General features: G+C 35.3%; 1 protein-coding gene across 2 annotated transcripts in view; it reads left to right on the top strand.

Annotated features, from left to right (window-relative positions):
- Window positions 1–19,935, top strand: part of TLL1 (tolloid like 1) — a 323,584-nt gene that overhangs the window by 181,768 nt on the left and 121,881 nt on the right. For both annotated transcript variants that reach the window (XM_005887409.3, XM_070386689.1), the window contains exons 7-8: window positions 4,867–4,972; window positions 10,008–10,132. In XM_005887409.3, the coding sequence (XP_005887471.2) occupies window positions 4,867–4,972; window positions 10,008–10,132 (231 nt within the window). The remainder of the gene's footprint in view (window positions 1–4,866; window positions 4,973–10,007; window positions 10,133–19,935) is intronic.

The raw sequence follows: 19,935 nt of genomic DNA, 5'->3' as shown, positions 1-19,935 counted from the left end.
GTAGGAGAAAATTTAATGAGTGTAATGTTACAGGGAAGAGATCATTTCAAGAATAAAGAAGTATTCTGTAGTGTTGAAAGAGAAGTAAATAAAATCTGTACTCTCAGTATGGAAGACTAACTCCTGAGCAGCTATCAAGGTTCATCTAATACTTTTTTATCACTGGGAGACAAAGAGGAAATAGTATTTCTGATGATTACTCCAACTACCAATTAAATGAGAAAAAGTTTTCTATTAACTACAGTTAAGTTTCCTCTATTATGTTGACAAAATAACTTATAAAGGAAGTAACTTCCAAGAATGTTTCTTGCTCTTAAAATTAGGACTCTGGTTCAACATAAATTTACATACCTACAACAAGCAAGAAATGTATAAAAAAGCATGTAAATATATAATACTTAACATAGTGCTAAACTAATTATGGCTTTTCTTTTTTGTTGTCGTTGAGTCACTATTCAGGTTGACAGAAAAGAGTAATTTATTTAGTGAGATGTTCTGAGTATTTGGAACTCTGTGCACATTTTGTCACCTGTTTTTGGATTCAGCAATATTCTCAACATGTGACTATTCTCACTTTTCTCATTCACTTGCAATAATTTGTATGTATGAACTGTTGGCCCTCTATATTTGTAGGGTTTTGCATCCATAGATTCAACCAACCTTTGAATCAAAGTTTATTCATTGTACTAAACCATTTTATATAAAGGACTTAAGCATCCACAAATTTTGGTATCCAAGAGGTTCCTAGAACCAATCTTATGCAGATACTGAAGGCTGATTGTAATTCTAATATGAAAGAATTCATGTTGGAGAATAACTTTCAACAGATCTGTGACTTACTCAGAAACTTAAGATCAAGTGTTATTCTAGGGCAATGTCTGGTAAGTGTCAACTTTAGCTTTGCATTCATATGCAAAATTAGTGAGTATGTACGATAGGAGCCAGTTTTGTACAAGGATTGGATTACTTTTAGATTAGTTTTAAGCCATTTTAGAAGAGGCCTTCAAGAATGAGGCTTTTCATTTTTTTTAAAAAAATTGTTTAGGATGAGTTCTCTGGTGCTTTGTATCTCTGATTTTCTTTTCCCTTCTTTCCTAAAATAAGTCTAATTTTCTTTACGGAGTCCATATATGGCTGTGTTCTTTTTGACCACTATGTCACATACGTGGTAAATGCTCAATTATATGCTTCAGAAGGTATTACTAAAGTTGCTTCATGTTCCACTTTCAGAAATTTTTATGAAACATTTTGCTTTACTTAAGGAGTATATTCACATATTGTGCTTAGAAGTTGAAATATCCAGTAGATTATAGGTTAATATTAATAAAATCAGCTCCATAGCTTTATAAACATCACACTTAGAATTGGATATACTAAAATATACTTACTATTTTTTAATGAAGGGTAGAGTTATAACACTTGCTTCTATCAGAGGTTAAAGACAATGTGAAGTATTTCCTGAGAAGAGTAATAATGGCCACAGAGATTTGTAGAACATGTATCTTATTATTTGGTCTGTTAGTTCACTGAAAACTATTTAATGTGTGAATTCATTGTAAAGGTGAACTAAAACACTTTTAGAGAAGGAAATGGCAACCAACTCCAGTATTCTTGCCTGGAGAATCCCATGCACAGAAGAGCCTGGCAGACCATGGTCCACAGGGTCAGAGAGAATTGGACATGACTGAAGTGACTAAGCACAAAACACTTTACTCTGGGCTACAGGTTCTACAACTTAAGGCTGATTGTTTCATCTTTAATGCTTAAGTGATTTGGGAGGGGGCTCCAAAATCACTGCAGATGGTGACTGCAGCCATGAAATTAAAAGACACTTACTCCTTGGAAGAAAAGCTGTGACCAACCTAGACAGCACATTAAAAAGCAGAGACATTACTTTGCCGACAAAGGTCCGTCTGGTCAAAGCCATGTTTTTTCCAGTAGTCATGAATGGATGTGAGAGTTGAACTATAAAGAAAGCTGAGCACAGAATAACTGATGCTTTTGAACTGTGGTGTTGGAGAAAACTCTTGAGAGTCCTTTGGACTGCAAGGAGATCAAACTAATCTATCCTAAAGGAAATCAGTCCTGAATATTCACTGGAAAGACTGATGCTAAAGCTGAAACTCCAATACTTTGGCCACCTGATGCAAAAAACTGACTCATTGAAAAGACCCTGATGCTGGGAAAGATTGAAGGTGGGAGGAGAAGGGGATGACAGAGGATGGGATGGTTGGATGGCATCACCGACTCGATGGACATGAGTTTGAGTAAGCTCCAGGAGTTTGTGATGGACAGGGAAGCCTGGAGTGCTGCAGTCCATGGGGTCGCAAAGAATTGGACAGGACTGAGCGACTGAACTGAGTATGTCAGTCTTCTTATCACTCGTACCAAAGGTATTATGCTCTGTACATCACTCACTTTCTTTATTAGCTTTTGGGAAACTTTTTAATGTGATATTTTCAGATTTAGTAATAATATAACAATTGGAATAAAATTTAAATAGTTGCATAAACATTGTAATAGTTCTGTTCTGAACTCCAACCTTGAGTTTGGAATCTTAATACCTCAACTTTAAATTTAGATGTTTCAGAATGAGCCATAAAAACAGCCTTCTTTGGCTGCTGAAATTGTGAAAAATGGATCAGTGAAACCTAAACTCTATCTGAGGAAACATTTCTTGAACCACTAATGTAGATCTACACATTTAACACTATGTTCTTTTCAGATTTCAAGAAATAATATTACAATACAGATACAAAGAGGCAATTGAGAAATCTATTAATGTGAAGATGTCCATAAGTTAAAATGGCAGTCATGAAAAGTAAAAAAAGAAAAATTAAATCCGGAAGCATATTCTTCTAAAAAGCCTTCTGATTAGAGCTTCCTTTTCATCAAAGAGAATCTTATTTCAGTTTTGAGTGAAACATTCTGTTGTTATTTCATCTTTAGTGACAAATTCACATAGCAAACATTTGAAATGTGTGTATATACAACATATAATATTTCCCATTGTTTCATAGAAATCATTTAATACAAATAGGAAGATTTATTTATCTAAGCCAATAGAGTCATAAGAGAGAGTGGGAAACTCATTTGGTAAAAAGCATAGCTTTTATAATCACAATATTGAAAAAAAAAAGTCATTTTTTTAAAAAAACAATATTAAGAGAAAGTGAAAGACTATACAAAGAAAAATCCAAAGTATGCTTTTGGTAATCTACCTTTTTGCCAAAATTAACTTATTCAGTTCAGTTCAGTTGCTCAGTCATGTCCAACTCTTTGCGATCCCATGGACTGCAGCATGCCAGGCTTCCAAGTCCATCACCAACTCCTGGAGCTTGCTCAAACTCATGTACATTGAGTCGGTGATGCCATCCAACCATATCATCTTCTGTCATCCCCTTCTCCTCCTGCCTTCAATCTTTCCCAGCATCAGGGTCTTTTCCAATGAGTCAGTTCTTCACATCAGGTGGCCAAAGTATTGAAGTTTCAGTTTCAGCATTAGTCTTTCCAATGAATAATCAGGACTGATTTCCTTTAGGATTGCCTGGCTTGACCTCCTTGCAGTCCAAGGGACTCTCAAGAGTCTTCTCCAACACCACAGTTCAAAAGCATCAATTCTTTGGCACTCAGCTTTCTTTATAGTCCAACTCTCACATCCATACATGACTACTGAAAAAAACCATAGCTTTGACTAGATGAACCTTTGTTGGCCAAGTAATGTCTCTGCGTTTTAATGTGCTGTCTAGGTTGGTCATAGCTTTTCTTCCAAGGAGTAAGTGTCTTTTAATTTCATCGCTGCAATCACTATATGCAGTGATTTTGGAGCCCAGAAAAAATAGTCTCTCACTGTTTCCCCATCTATTTGCCATAAAGTGATGTCACCAGTTGCCATGATCTTAGTTTTTGGAATGTTGAGTTTTAAGCCAACTTTTTCACTCTTCTCTTCACTTTCTTTAAGAAGCTCTTTAGTTCTTCTTCGCTTTCTGCCATAAGGGTGGTGTCATCTGCATATCTGAGGTTATTGATATTTTTTCCTGGCAGTCTTGATTCCAGCTTGTGCTTATCTAGCCTGGCATTTCCCATGATGTACTCTGCATATAAGTTATATAAGCAGGGTGGCAATTTACACCTTGAGTTACTCCTTTCCCAATTTGGAACCAGTCTGTTGTTCCACGTCTGGTTCTAACTGGTGCTTCTTGACCTGCATACAGATTTCTCAAGAAGCAAGTAAGGTGGTCTGGTATTCCCATCTCTGGAAGAATTTTCCACAGTCTGTTGTGATCCACATAATCAAAGGCTTTAGCATAGTCAAAACGTGGTCCACTAGAGAAAGGAATGGCAACCCACTTCAGTATTCTTGCCTCGAGAACTGCATGAACAGTGTGAAAATTAACTTCTTAATGAAATTCACTAATATTCTTTTAGGCTGATATTCAAGTGTACATAGTGGCGCTGCTGCTGCTGCTAAGTCACTTAAGTCGTGTCCGACTCTGTGCGACCCCATAGACGGCAGCCCACCAGGCTCCCCCGTCCCTGGCAAGAACACTGGAGTGGGTTGCCATTTCCTTCTCCAATGCATAAAAGTGAAAAGTGAAAGTGAAGTCGCTCAGTCTTATCCAACTTTTAGCGACCCCATGGACTGCAGCCTACCAGGCTCCTCTGTCCATGGGATTTTCCAGACAAGAGTACTGGAGTGGGGATGTCCTCTTTTGCGTGTACTTGGGTGTTTGTTTGTAAATGCAGCGTCATGAAGCTCAGTGATTAGCTTTCAGTAGAGAGGAGTTAGAGGACTGGGAGGGTTCTTCTGTTCTCTTTTCTGTCTGTTAAGAGGTTTCTGAAACATTTCCTGTGCCTGATTCCTAGGTCAAGAGTACAATTTTCTGAAGATGGAGCCTGCGGAAGTGAACTCACTCGGAGAAAGCTATGATTTTGACAGCATCATGCATTATGCTAGGAACACCTTCTCAAGGTTGGAGTCTCAGGTTATACCTCTTGACTTTTAATTCCTTTCCTCTGTGTGGCTCCTTACAAAGTAGGCTTAGCATAGAACTAGAACAACTTTTAAATATTGCTGCTGTAGAGTACAAAAAATACTTGCTTGGTATTTATAGCCAATACCAGGCATTTGAGATTTTAAAAACACATTTCTTATCAAAATATATTCAAGTAAAAATTTTAATGGTATAAATTATTTAATATTACTAATCATACAAAACTTCAATTGAAATGATTACCAAACCAATCAGCATGTTAAATTGGCAAGCACTGTTAATAGAAATTAGGCATTGCAAATACAGAGCTCAGTTGTTGAATTGGAATGTTGTATTCTTTTTGTGATTTGTGTTTTTATTGTATATTTTCTGTTGCTCAAGTACTAATTATACTTGAAAATAGCTATAGTAAAATAATTCTCAGAATACATTTTAGAAAGATATTTTGCTTCATATAATTTAGAATTCTGCCATTTCCTAATCTTAGAATTATTTTGTTAGTGACTGAATGCTAATTTTAAGAGTGTAATAAATTTGAGTTTTGATCTATTTCACTCTAAAGAAGTTATCATCAAGGCAATAGTTTCTAGGTAAGTAATATGAAGCTGTTTAAGTTATCTCTTTTTTTCCCATTTTATACCCATTTTACACTCATATGTCCATTCCACTCATTCTTTTTTTTATCATGATGTGCATTTCACAACTCATTAATGTTTATGTTTAAAGGCAATGTTTCAATCTGAAACACACATTTTCCCTTATTCTGTACTCCTTTTGTGTCTTTAAATGGTTGCTTTTCCATAAACCACAAGGTTCATGCAGTTTATCACCCCCTACACCTACCTTGGTGTTGCATGACGACTAGCCTTGACATATCAGTTTTCTTATTGTTTCAAAATTTGGGTAGTCACTTTTCCTAAATAAACTTATATTCCTATAGTGAAAGAAACTGTATGTATCTGTGAGAAGAACTGATCCAATTCACATTTTTTTTCCTGATTTTAAAGATAATTATTAACTCATACATACAGTGAAATAAAAATTACAGGAGAGGAAATATTTGGCACAGTTCTCAGGCACCACCTTCAAAGTATTTGAAAGTTTTTTTTATTATAATAAAGAAATCTCAATATCAATGGCAACCCACTCCAATATTCTTGCCTGGAGAATCCCATGGAAAAAGGAGCCTGGTGGGCTACAGTCCATGGGGTCACAAAGAGTCGGATACAACTGAGTGACTAACACACACACACACAATATCAAATGTACCATATTATCTATTTTTAAATGTACAATTTGATAGTATTAAGTTCATTCACATTGTTATGAAACAGATCTCCAGAAACTTTTCCTCTTGCAAAGCTGAAACCCTATATCCATTCATTAAACTCTCCACTCTCCGCACCCCTACCACAACCTCTGATAACCACTTGTCTACTTTCTGTTTCTATGAATTTGGCTAGTTTAGGTACCAAGTAAAATTGCACAATATTTATCATTCTGTGACTGTTGTTTTTTCCCCACCTAGCATAAAATCCTTAAGGTTCATCTATGTTGTAGCATGCAGCAAAATTTCCTTCCATTTTAAGGCTGAATAATATTCCATTGGATATATATTGACACTTTGTTTATTCATTCATTTGTTCATGAATATCCGAGTTGCTTTCACCTCTTGGCTACTGTGAATAGTGCTACCATGAACATGTGTATGTGAATATCTCTTCAAGAGCCTGTTTTCCTTTCTTTTGGATATATACAGAGAAGTGAGATTGCTGGAATGTATGGTAGTTCTATGATTGTTTTTTGAAGAACCTCAATCAATTTTTTCATAGATGCTGCACTATTTTGCAATCTATCAACAGTGTATAAGGGTTCCAGTTTCTCCATATCCTCACCAACATGTTTTCTTTTCTATTTTTTCAAGTTTTGATAGTAGCCACCCTAATGGGTATGAGATAATATCTCATTATGGTTTTGATTTGCATGATTAGTCATGTTGAGAATATTTTTCTATGCTTGACAATTTGTATATCATCTTTGAAAAAATATATATTCAAATCTTCTGCCTATTTTTTCATCAGATTACTTCATTTTTCTGTTGTTAAGTTATAGGATTTCTTTGTGTATTCTGGTCTCTTATCAGATATATATATATATATATACATATATATATATAGTTGGATGGCATCACTGACTCAATGGACATGAGTTTGAGTAAACTCCAGGAATTGGTGATGGACAGGGAAGCCTGGCGTGCTGCAGTCCATGTGATTGCAAAGAGTCAGACACAACTGAGCGACTGAACTGAACTGATATATATATATATATATATATATATATATATGTTGGAAATATTTTATCTCCTTTTCACTCTTTTTATTGTTTGCTTTGCTATGCACAAGCCTCTTAATTAAAAATGCAATCCCACTTACCTATTTTTGCTTTTGTATCCTATGCTTTGGGTATCATATCCAAGAAATCATTGCTATATTCACATTGCAACAAAAAGGACAAAATATCTAGGAATAAACCTACCTAAAGAGACAAAAGACCTATATGCAGAAAACAATAAGACACTAATGAAAGAAATCAAAGGTGACACAAACAGGTGGAGAGATATACCATGTTTTTGGATTGGAAGAATCAATATTGTGAAAATGACTATACTACCCAAAGCAATCTACAGATTCAATGCAATCCTTATCAAACTACCTTTAGTATATTACACAGAACTAGACCAAAAAATTTCACAATTTGTATGGAAACACAAAAGACCCCACATAGCCAGATCATTCTTGAGAAAGAAAAATGGAATCAACCTTCCCAACTTCAGAATATACTACAAAGCTGTAGTCACCAAGATAATATGGTACTGGCACAAAAACAGAAATATAGAACAATGGAAAAGGTAGAAAGCCCAGAGACAAACCCACATAGCCATAGGCACTTTATCTTTGACAAAGGAGGCAAGAATATATGATGGATAAAAGATAGTCTCTTCAATACGTGATGCTGGGAAAACTGGACAGATACATGTAAAAGAATGAAATTAGAACATTTCCTAACAAAAATAAACTCCAAATGGATTAAATATCTAAATATAAAACCAAAATCTATAAAACTCTTAGAGGAAAACATAGGCCGAACACACTTTAACATAAATCACAGCAAGATCCTCTCTGACCAACCTCCTAGAGCAATGGAAGTAAAAACAAAAATAAACAAATGAGACCTAATTAAGCTAAATGTTTTTCCACAGTGAAGGTAACTGTAAATAAGGTGAAATGAAAATCCTCAATTGGAGAAAATAATAGCAAATGAAACAACTGACAAATGATTAGTCTCTAAAATATGCAACCTATTCATGCAGCTCAAAACCAGAAAAACAAACAAACCAATAAAAAAGTGAACATCTCTCCAAAGAAGACATGCAGATGGCTAATGAACACATGAAAAGATGATGCTCAATATCCCTCATTATTAGAGAATCAGAACTAAATGAAGTACCATCTCACACTGGTCAGAATAACCATCATTAAAAAAATCTACAAACATTAAATGTTAGAGAGGGTGTGGAGAAAAGGGAACTCTCTTGCACTGTTGGTGGGAATGTAAATTGATGCAGCCACTACGGAGAACCACTCGGAGATTCCTTAAAAAAAACTAGGAATAAGTCTACCATATGACCTAACAATCTCACTACTGGGCATATACTGAGGAAAAAATATTTGAAAAAGACACATGAATCCCAGTGGTCATCTCATCACTATTTACAATAGGTAGGATATGGCTGCAACCTAGATGTCCATCTACAGATGAATGGATAAAGAAGTTGTGGTACAGTGGAATATTGCTCACCTATAAAACTAGTGCATTTGAGTCAGATCTAATGAGATGGAGCCTCACTATAGAGCATATTATAATAATAGAGCTTATTATACAAAGTGAAGTAATGAAGTAAGTTAGAAAGACAAATATATATTAAAGCATATATATGTAATCTAGAAAGGATGATACTGATGAACCTATTTGCAGCACAGCAAGGGAGATGCAGACATAAAGAACAGATTGTAGAAACTGAGGGAGGAGAGGGTGGCAAAATTGAGAAAATAGCTTTGAAATATATATATTACCATATGTAAAATAATGGGAATTTGCTTTATGACACACACAACTCAAATCTAATTCTCTGTGACAACCTAGAGGTGTAGGATGGGGTGGGAAGTGGGAGGGAGATTCAAAAATAGGTATGGCTAATTCATGTTGGTATATGGCAGAAACCAACACAGTATCATAAAGTAAGTATTCTCCAATTAAAAATAAATTTAAAAAATGAATTTTAGATTTTGAAAAAAATATATACTTTTTCTAGGGAAAATTTGAATGCCACCACTAACTTTATACTCACCATATACATTTTTAAAATTATTTTATTTTAATGGGAAGCTAATTACTTTACAGTATTGTGGTGGTTTTTGCCATGCATTGACATGAATCAGCCATGGGTGTACATGTGTCCCCCATCCTGAACCTCCCTCCCACCTCCCTCCCCATCCCATCCCTCAGGGTCATCCCAGTGTACCGGCTTATACAGAGTGAAGTAAGACAGAAAGAAAAACACCAATATGGTATGTTAATGCATATATATGGAATTTAGAAAGGTGGTAATGACAACCCTACATGCAAGACATCAAAAAAGACAGAGGTGTAAAGAACAGACTTTGGGGCTCTATGGGAGAAGGTAGGGAGGGATAATTTGAAAGAATAGCACTGAAACATGTATATTACCATATGTGAAATAGATCGCCAATCCAAGTTCATCATACACATTTAGCACACGATTTTTTTCTACTTTGATTAAAGTATTTTAAAAGACAGACACACAGTTTAAATCTAAACACTGATATATTTCTCCTTTGATTGGTTTGAGTTTGAAAAATATATATATTTGTAAGGCATATATGTCTTAATTTGATGACTTACGTGTGACTTGTTTCTGATTTTTTTTTTCAGGGGGATGTTTCTGGATACCATTCTCCCCTCACGTGATGATAATGGCATTCGTCCAGCAATTGGTCAGCGAACCCGCTTAAGCAAAGGAGATATTGCACAGGCAAGAAAGCTGTATAGATGTCCAGGTACTGCACCACCCAAACTCAGAAGCATAATTGAGTCTGATAGTGCTTTTCCAGATGAATGAGCCACAATTAACTCAGCTCTTTACTTGTCTCTTTTCATGCTCACGAGTAACTGAGATGCTCAGTTCAAAGTTACTAATCATAAAATGAAATAGAAGAGAACTCTGGAATACCCATTGGTATAATTAAAAACAAATTGCTAGAAATCAAATTTCAAAAGCAGGGATAGTAAGCTTTATTTCCTTTAATTTAATGAATAAAAAAATATAGTTGTTATTAAATAGTTGCATGATTTCATAGTCAAATTATGAGTTTCCTTGCCAACATAACAAGAATATCCTTTATTTCAACTTCAGAATTCGATCCTGAATGATCTTTTATAGCAAGTACTAGTACTTTGGCCACCTCATGAGAAGAGCTGAGTCATTGGAAAAGACTCTGATGCTGGGAGGGATTGGGGGCAGGAGGAGAAGGGGACGCCAGAGGATGAGATGGCTGGATGGCATCACTGACTCGATGGACATGAGTCTGAGTGAACTCCGGGAGTTTGTGATGGACAGGGAAGCCTGGCGTGCTGCGATTCATGGGGTCGCAAAGAGTCGGACACGACTGAGCAACTGAACTGATCATTAACAGTATATAAATTTAAATTTCATTAGGTGGAATTTATAACTTCGTTGCAAAAAACAAAGTTCTAATCATGTTACTAGTGAACTACTAGTTTGTTTTTATGTTTGTTTGCTAGTTTGTTAATATGTTTCCTATTAGATAAGTTTGTGAAAAAAGATTAAAGACAGGTCTTAATAACAATGTTCCAAGGGATCACTAATGCCTTACTGGTCTAAGAAAAGATAAAGCAATTATGCCCCAATGGGAAAAAAAAAAAAAAAAAAAGATTCTGCTTTCAAATTGGAATTTCTTCATATCCTAGTACCTCCTGTATATGCAACATGCTTTGAAATAGCCTATATCAAAGAACATGCTTAATTTTGCTTAACACAGCATTTTCACTTTTTTGTTGTTGTTGTTATTTATGGGAAACTAATACCTGTGAAATTCAGTTTTTGTTCCAGATACTAATATCATAAATAGTAAAATAGTTCTAAAAGTTTTAGTTGTCTGCTTTTCCAATTTATACAGACATTCAGGATAAGATGGGTAAATTAATCATTGAAGTTTACATAGATTCTCATGTTTAAATTTTATTTATATATATTTAATTATTCAGAAGTTACATTAATTAAGTTTACTGTGATTATTGGTACCAGTCTAGGAAACTTTCTGATTGGGTAGCTGATTCATTCACAAAATGTAATATTTGCTCATTGACATATAGAAATGTCCACGTGGGGCAGAGAATGGTCTCATCTTCCCTTTATCCCAGTAGTCAGCAGTCTGCTAGTGAAAGAGATACTCACTGGGATGTGTGAGTGGTGGTGTGTCTTTATAAATAAGTCATTTGTTCTCTTGGTCTCTCTTTTTTGGGGGGCCTTTTTTGCCTTGTGACTCCCATTTTCTAAATATATTCTCCAATTATTTGATCTAATTTTAAGATTACTCCCCTTTTTTTTTATTTCTAAACTCCTGATACTGAGCTCTTCTAATATAGTTTCTGATCTTTATTTGCATTTTCTCTTAATATAGTGTTTCTATAGTCCCATAACCTTTTGCCTTATATTTCATACCTATACAACTGTCAATCCTAATATTCTCTTAGTAAATCTTCATCAATTAAATGTAAAGTAACATAATGAAATTAAGAAAAAATAAATATCTAAAAATAAAGAGGCTTTTGAAGATTAGAATCATGTTATGTAAAAGTGTATGTGTAGTCACTCATAGATGTAGTCACAATAGAGGTTTACAAATTTTAAAGTGGTGTTAAACATACAGTATATATACAGAATATCTACATCTATTGGATGTACATCTGTGTAGAGGTTGTAGGGATGGAAGACCAGTTTAATTGTGCAGGGAATTTAAATACTGGCAATTTTTTAAACACTTGAACATTAAATTTATTTTTTAAATTAATATGAGGTTCTTTTTAGTTACAGAAAATCTGTAATTCCTGATATAATTCTCTGAAATTTCAAAGAGAATATCACTTATATGTGTTTATATATAATTATTGGCTCAAATATGTTGCCAACATGCAAAAAAAAAAATAGTCACTTTCTCATTTATTCATACAGACCCATTTGTTCATAAAACATTTCTTAGTTCAGTTGACAGTACTACACACAGATTGTTCCAAGCAAAACTGTGGAGGGCATGCTCTCTTCACCCCTTTTTCCGCCACACTTCCTACAACCAATCAGTCCTGCTGCCTTCTTGGTATCTATCTCACATTCTTGAAGTGAATCCCCTATCCTAGGGATCCTCACCTTTTGTCGGGATTACTACAGTGCTTCCTAATTAACCTCTTCCCTCTATTCTTACATCTCTTTAGTTCTCTGGCCATACTGCTGCTCAAGGGGCACTTCAATATGCAGATCTTACTCTGGTTATTTCAGCATAAAGACTGGTTTCCTTTCCCCTCTCTTTACCAGCCTCTTTGCTAGGTGTTTCACTTACAGCCTAGTTTCTCCCTTCTACTTCATCCAGCACCTGACACTACAGTGTGCTTACCTCCTGCTTCTTCCTCAATCCAGAAAACTCCTACTGACTCCTGGCCAAGTCCTAATTAATATTCAGGGTTTAGCTTCTATGTAACCTCCTACTTAAAAACTGATTTCCCAGGATTCCCATGGTAGTAAATGCCCTATTTGCTCTGGCCTTCATGTCTAATTCCTAAAACCATCAATTCACTTGTCATTTCCCAATTAGAGTGTAATCTTTAGGACTGGAAGTAGACTTTTCCCTCAGGGTATTTTGTAGTTGTTTAGTCACTATGTGTCCAAATCTTTGCAACCCAATGGACTGCAGTAACCAGGCTTCCCCATCTTTCACTATCTCCTGGAGTTTGCTCAAACTCCTGTCCATTGGGTCAGTGATGCTATCCAGCCATCTCATTCCCTGTTGCCCCCTTCTCTTCCCGTCCTCAATCTTTCCAGCATGAGTCTTTTCCAATGAGATAGCTGTTCACATTAGGTGACCAAAATAATGGAGCTTCAGCTTCTGCGTCAGTCCTTCTAATGAATATTCAGGATTGATTTCCTTTAGGATGGACTGGTTTGATCTCTTTGCAGTCCAAGGGACTCTCAAGAGTCTTCTTTAGCACCATCATTCAAAAACATCAATTCTTCAACTCTCGGCCTTCTTTCTGGCCGAACTCTCACATTTGTACAATACTACTGAAAAAACCATATCTTTGACTGTACGGACCTTTGTCAGCAAAATGATATCTCTGGTTTTTAATATGCTGTCTAGGTTTGTCATAGCTTTCCTTCCAAGGAGCAAGAATCTTTTAATTTCATGGCAGCAGTCACTGTTAGCAGTGATTTTGGAACCCAATAAAATAAAATATGTCACTGCTTTCCCATTTTCCCTTCTATTTGCCATGAAGTGATAGGACCAGATGCCATGAAAGTGAAAGTGAAAGTCACTCAGTCATGTCTGACTCTTTGTGACCCCAAGTACAGTCCATGGAACTCTCCAGGCCAGAATACTGGAGTGGATACCCTTTTCCTTCTCCAGGGTTTTTTCCCAACCCAGGGATCGAACCCAGGTCTCCTGCATTGCTGGAGGATTCTTTACCAGCTGAGCCACAAGGGAAGCCCAAGAATTCTGGGGTGGGTAGCCTATCCCTTCTCCAGTGGATCTTCCTGACCCAGGAATTGAGTCGGGTCAGTATACTGCATTGCAGGCGGACTCTTTACCAGCTGAGCTATCAGGGGAGCCCCAGGGGCCTCCAGAAGTTGCCATGATCTTAGTTTTTTTAACGTTAAGTTTCAAGCCAGATTTTTCACTCTCTTCTTTTACCCTAATCAAGAGGCTTTTTAGTTCCTCTTCACTTTTTGCCAAAATCCCATGGACGGAGGAGCCTGGTGGGCTGCAGTCCATGGGGTCGCAAAGAGTCGGACACGACTGAGCAACTTCCCTTTCACTTTTCACTTTCATGCATTGGAGAAGGAAATGGCAACCCACTCCAGTGTTCTTGCCTGGAGAATCCCAAGGACGGGGGAGCCTGGTGGGCTGCCGTCTATGGGGTCACACAGAGTCAGACACGACTGAAGCGACTTAGCAGCAGTAGCAGCAGCAGCATCTACATATCAATTAAATATTAATTAAGTGCTCAGTAAGTAGTTGCTGTATGAATGAAATAGTTGCTTTAATATGTGAAAGGTACTACACCAGATATTATGGCTAGGTAGAAGGAAGCACAGATTATGCACACAAATAGCCAATCATCTGTACAATTCTCCAGACAATGTTACTTGTCAAGGAAGTAAATCTCATCAGTAAAAGGATGCTAAAGCAGTTCTGAGAGGGGTACCTGAACTGAGCTGCACCATGGAATGAGGAAGACTTCTTGGAACTGGTATCGGACTTGGCTAGGGAGTTACTGTTGAAATATATTTTAAAATATTTCAGTAATTAATTTCACCATTATGGCTCAGATGACAGTATTTCATTTTAACATTTCTTACCTTAAAATCATTTTAAATCTATATTTTATTTATTACATTTAGAAGTTTGAGAGAGCAATGGATGTATGAAGTTAATTAGGTAGTGCTAAGTTGTTTAGATATAGTTTTATTTCTTTCCCTACTCTATAGTTTATCAAGATTTTGAGGGAAGAGATTTGTCTACTACAAGTTATTGTACTTTTTTTGAGTTAGTAACATTATAAAGATATTCTTTTAGAATATGGAAAAGTTATTCTCAATCCTGATATCTGGTGGATATTATAGACATTTGCTACAAAAAATATCTGTAGATGGGAATACAAACAACTATAAATTTAATCATGTTATTATAACATATGAATTTGTAATAATTTCTCAGCCACACACAATCCAAGAAGCATTTATATAATTCAAAAACAATTTTCTATCTTGGAAGGTAAAGCACACATGAGAACCATCTGTTGCACAAGTGAGATGGATCATACAATATTTAGGTTTACTTTTTATTATTAATAATTTTAAATTTTGATGAAACACATATAACATATGTCCTATTAACAAAATTTTATTGTACAGTACAGTGCTGTCAATTATGTACACATTGTTAAACAGCAGATCTCTTTAGAAATCTCATGTGATATTTGTCTTTTTGTGTATGCCTAGCCTATTTCACTAGAATTAGGTCCTCAAGGTTCATCCCTGTTGTAGCACATGACAGATTTCTTTCTGTTTTAAGGTCGAATAATATTTCATTGTATGCATACACCATGTTTTATTTATTCATTCATCTAATGATAAGGCAGTTTGTTTCTATGGCTACTCTCAGTAATACTTTAAATGAATATGTGAGTATACATATTTCTTCAACACTTTATTTTCAATTCTTTTGCATCAATTACCAGAAGTAAAGTTGCTGTATAATTTGGTAGTTCTATTTATTATTTCTGAGGAAACTCCACATTGTTTTCCACAGTGGCCGCACCATTTTACATTCCTAACAGTAGTGTAAAGTGGTTTCTCTACATCCTCACCAACACTTGCTATTTCTGTTTTTTTAATAATGGCCAACCAGCCATTGTGAGGTGATAGCTCATTGTGGTTTTGATTTTCACTTCTCTGATTATTAGTGACACTGAGCACTTTTTTCATGTATCTATTGGCCACTTGTGTGTGTTCTGTGGAGAAATGTCTATTCAAGTCCTTTGCCCATTTTAAAATTTGGTTACTTGGGGTTTGTTTTGTTGTTTGTTTGGTAAGTTCCTTCTGTGTTTTGGATACTAACCCCTTATCAGATGCATGATTTGCAAATGTTCCATTCCAAAGATTTCTTTTCATTTTATCAATTCTTTCCTTTGCTACATAGTTGTTTAGCTTGCTGTTGTCCCCCTTGTCTATTTTCACTCTTATTATCTGTGCTTTTGGTTTCATATCTAAGCAATCATTGCCAAGACCTCTGTTATGATGTTTTTCACCTATGTTTTTCTTCTGGGAATTTTACAATTTGGGGTCTTACTTTTAGATCTTTAATCCACTTTGAGTTGATTGTTTTAAATTTTTTATTTTATTTTTAAACTTTACAATATTGTATTTTTTTTGTCAAATATCAAAATGAATTCGCCACAGGTATACATGTGTTTTCCATCCTGAACCCTCCTCCCTTCTCCCTCCCCATACCATCCCTCTGGGTCGTCCCAGTGCAAAAGCCCCAAGCATCCAGTATCATGCATCGAACCTGGACTGGCAACTCGTTTCATACATGATATTATACATGTTTCAATGCCATTCTCCCAAATCTTCCCACCCTCTCCCTCTCCAACAGAGTCCATAAGACTGAAGTAAGCCAGAAAGAAAAACACCAATACAGTATACTAATGCATATATATGGAATTTAGAAAGATGATAACAATAACCCTGTGTACAAGACAGCAAAAGAGACACTGATGTATAGATCAGTCTTATGAGTTGATTTTTGTGGATAGTGGAAAAATGGGTTCAATTTTATTCTCTTGTATGTATGTATCTAGTTTCCCTAACACCATTTATAGAAGAGACTATCTTTGCACCATTGAAAGATCTTGGCACCTTTATCAAAGATCCCATTTTACTGTTTAGGTGTGGGTTTATTTTTGGCTCTTTATTCTGTCCCATTGGTCTATATGCCTCTCTTATGCCAGTATCATACTTTTTTTTTAATTTTTTTTCTTTACAACATTGTATTGGTTTAATTCGTAGTATGTTTTGAGGTTAAGAACAATGAAGCTTCCAGCTCTGTTTTTTTGTTTTCCCTCAACATTGTTTTGGCTATTTAGGATTTGTGATTCTACATGAATTTTAAGACTTTTCCTCCCATTTCTACAAAAATATGCCACTGGGAATTTGATAGGGATTGCATTGAATTTTAGAAATTTATCCGTGCTTTGACTAGGATGGATAATATTTTAACAATATTAAGTTTTCCAATCCATGAACACATCTTTGTGTCCTCTTAAAGTTCTTTTGTCAATGTTTAGTAGTCTTCAATGTTCATGTCTTTTGCCTCAAGTTTATTTTGCCGCTTTCATTCCTAAATATTTTATTACTGAGGGGGGTTTCTTATAAAAAGAGTTATTTTCTTAATTTCATTTTCATATTGTTTATTGATAGTTAATGGATATGCAACTGAATTTTGTGTATTGATTTTATATTCTACAATTTTGTATAATTGTTTTTATTACTTCTAACAGGTTTTTTTTTTTTGTCTGTGGAATCTTTATGGTTTTGTACATATAAGATCATGTCATCTGCCTACAGAGATGAAAATTCAATTTGTATATTGTTTTTAAAATGATTTTTATTGGGAGACTGATGATAATTTTTCTTTGTATATTTATGTTTTTTTTTTCTCTTACATAAGACTGGGTTTTCTTTTTAGCTCAAAGATACATTATAAAAATTAAGCCCACAGTTTCCCTACCTGTGTCAGAGGTATCTAAGTGTTAAATAGAGGACTTTGGGCATCACAATACTTGACCCCTACAAAACAACTTTATGAAGTATATATTAATGAGATAGCCACTTTAAAGAACAGAAAACTGAGGTTGAAGGTTTTGAGACTTGCTTGTATGACACAACAAGGGATTATGCCATGAGTCAAACTTCTCAGTTCTCATCCATATACTAAATAGATTACTGTGTAAATGAAGAGACTATGTATTTAACTTAGTAGTGCCATCTTTGCCTTGCTAATTTTCCTTTAGTTGTTTTAGCTATAAAATTATTTTTTATACCTGAACATGAATCAACAAATGCCCAGGAAAATTTATGAGAATCTTCTGAAATAGGGATCAGGTAGCCTGGGATAGCCACATGTACTGAGGGAAATGCACAAATGATTACAACTTGGCAACTGTTGTCCACACTTCTTGCATTATAAGTAAGTGTTATATAATACATTTGTTAGATTTTTGAACTATATTCATTTTTTTTTGCCTTTCAGAGAACTTTCTGTTTTATCATTTTATCAGTATAATAATGTTTGTTTACAATTGTGAGTTAATTGTTTTAATTCCACTTGAGGAAATCCAGTACCAACATTCTATGAGGCTTAGAATTACAGAATTTATTTTTAAATTGCTGTAAATTGTAGCTTTTTTCATTGAAACACACTAAATCCCCAATGGCTATTTAGCACCTAAACTGATCATAATTAGAAGCACATTGGTTGCATTAATAAATCTTAACAAATTTTCATTTTTCTAAGGGTTTTTGTAATGTCACATTTATCAAGTATCCTTAGATGATTCATGAAAAGTGCTGATTATATATTTTTACCTTGAGCATTTTTCTTTTATTCTCAAGTTGCTTCTATCTACCTGTTAATCAGAATAAATATTGCTTGCTCTTATTTTAAATTTATTTTGTTGTACAAACACTATTTGTTGTTGTTCAGCCTCTCGGTCATGTCCGACTCTTTGTGACCATATGAACTGCAGCATACCAGGCTTCCCTTGTCCTAAACCATCTCCCGGAGTTTGCTCAAACTTATATCCATTGAGTCTGTGAGGCCATCCAACCATCTCATCCTCTGTTATCCTTTTCCTTCTGCCTTCAATCTTTCCCAGCATCAGGCTCTTTTCCAATGAGTCAGTTCTTTGTATCAGGTGGCCAAACTATTGGCGCTTCAGCTTCAGCATCAGTCCTTCCAATGAGTATTCAGGGTGATTTCCTTTAGGATTGACTAGTTGGATCACCTTTCTATCCAAGGGACTCTTATGTGTCTTCTCCCTCATGACAGTTCAAAGGCATCAGTTCTTAAGTGCTCAGCCTTTTTTATTGTTCCAGCTCTCACATCCATACATGACTATGGGAAACACCAGAGCTTTGACTATGCGGACCTTTGTAGTTTATGTCTCTGTTTTTAAAAAACTGTCTAGGTTTGTCACTGCTTTTCTTCCAAGGAGCAAGTGTCTTAATTTCATGGCTGCATAAATATTTATATCATATCAAACTCTTTTTACATCTCTATTTTATGTCTTCCAAGCCATTATTTTTGTTTCTTCATTTAAATCAGGATATGCAGAACCATTTATAATGTATTGTTTTGATGAGACAAGAGTTCACCTGCTGGCTCTATAATATGGTAATATATCAGGTTCTATTTCAGTCTTCTTCAGAAGGAAGGAGTTATTCTTTCAAACTGTTGAATGAAAGTTATAAACAGCTTTATATAAATATTTATATAAACTAACTGGTGTATAGGAATTGTTCATGAATTAAGGATACTTAAATCAGCTTAGATTCATTTGACTCAGATCATGTCTTGCAAAAGCAACAAGACAGTCCATTGTAGAATGCTTCTGACTACAAACCTTGGCTGAACCAGTGAGCTAATTATCCTCTGACCTTGCCTTTGTTGAATTGGCCTATAGATATTAGTCATATTGATCTTGAGGCCGTACAGCTGACTGTTTGCTACATCAGATGACTGATAATTACTACCAAGAAGTTAGATAAGGGTTGTTGGTTGTTTGGTTGTTTAGTCACGAAGTCGTGTCCAACTCTTGTGACCCCATGGACTGTAGCCTGCCAGGCTCCTCTCCATGGGATTCTCCAGTAGATAAGGGTAGTAAAAGGAAAATAAAATTGCTTTCCCAGTCATTTCTACTTATAATAGGGAGAAAACAGAGAATAGATAAATATCTATATCTCATTGGAAAATTTGTCTTCCATAATGTTTTATGTTTCAATTTATTC

The sequence above is a fragment of the Bos mutus genome, chromosome 17 (genome assembly GCF_027580195.1).
Source record: "Bos mutus isolate GX-2022 chromosome 17, NWIPB_WYAK_1.1, whole genome shotgun sequence".
NCBI lineage: Eukaryota > Metazoa > Chordata > Mammalia > Artiodactyla > Bovidae > Bos > Bos mutus.
This window is presented reverse-complemented; position numbering and strand designations above follow the sequence as displayed.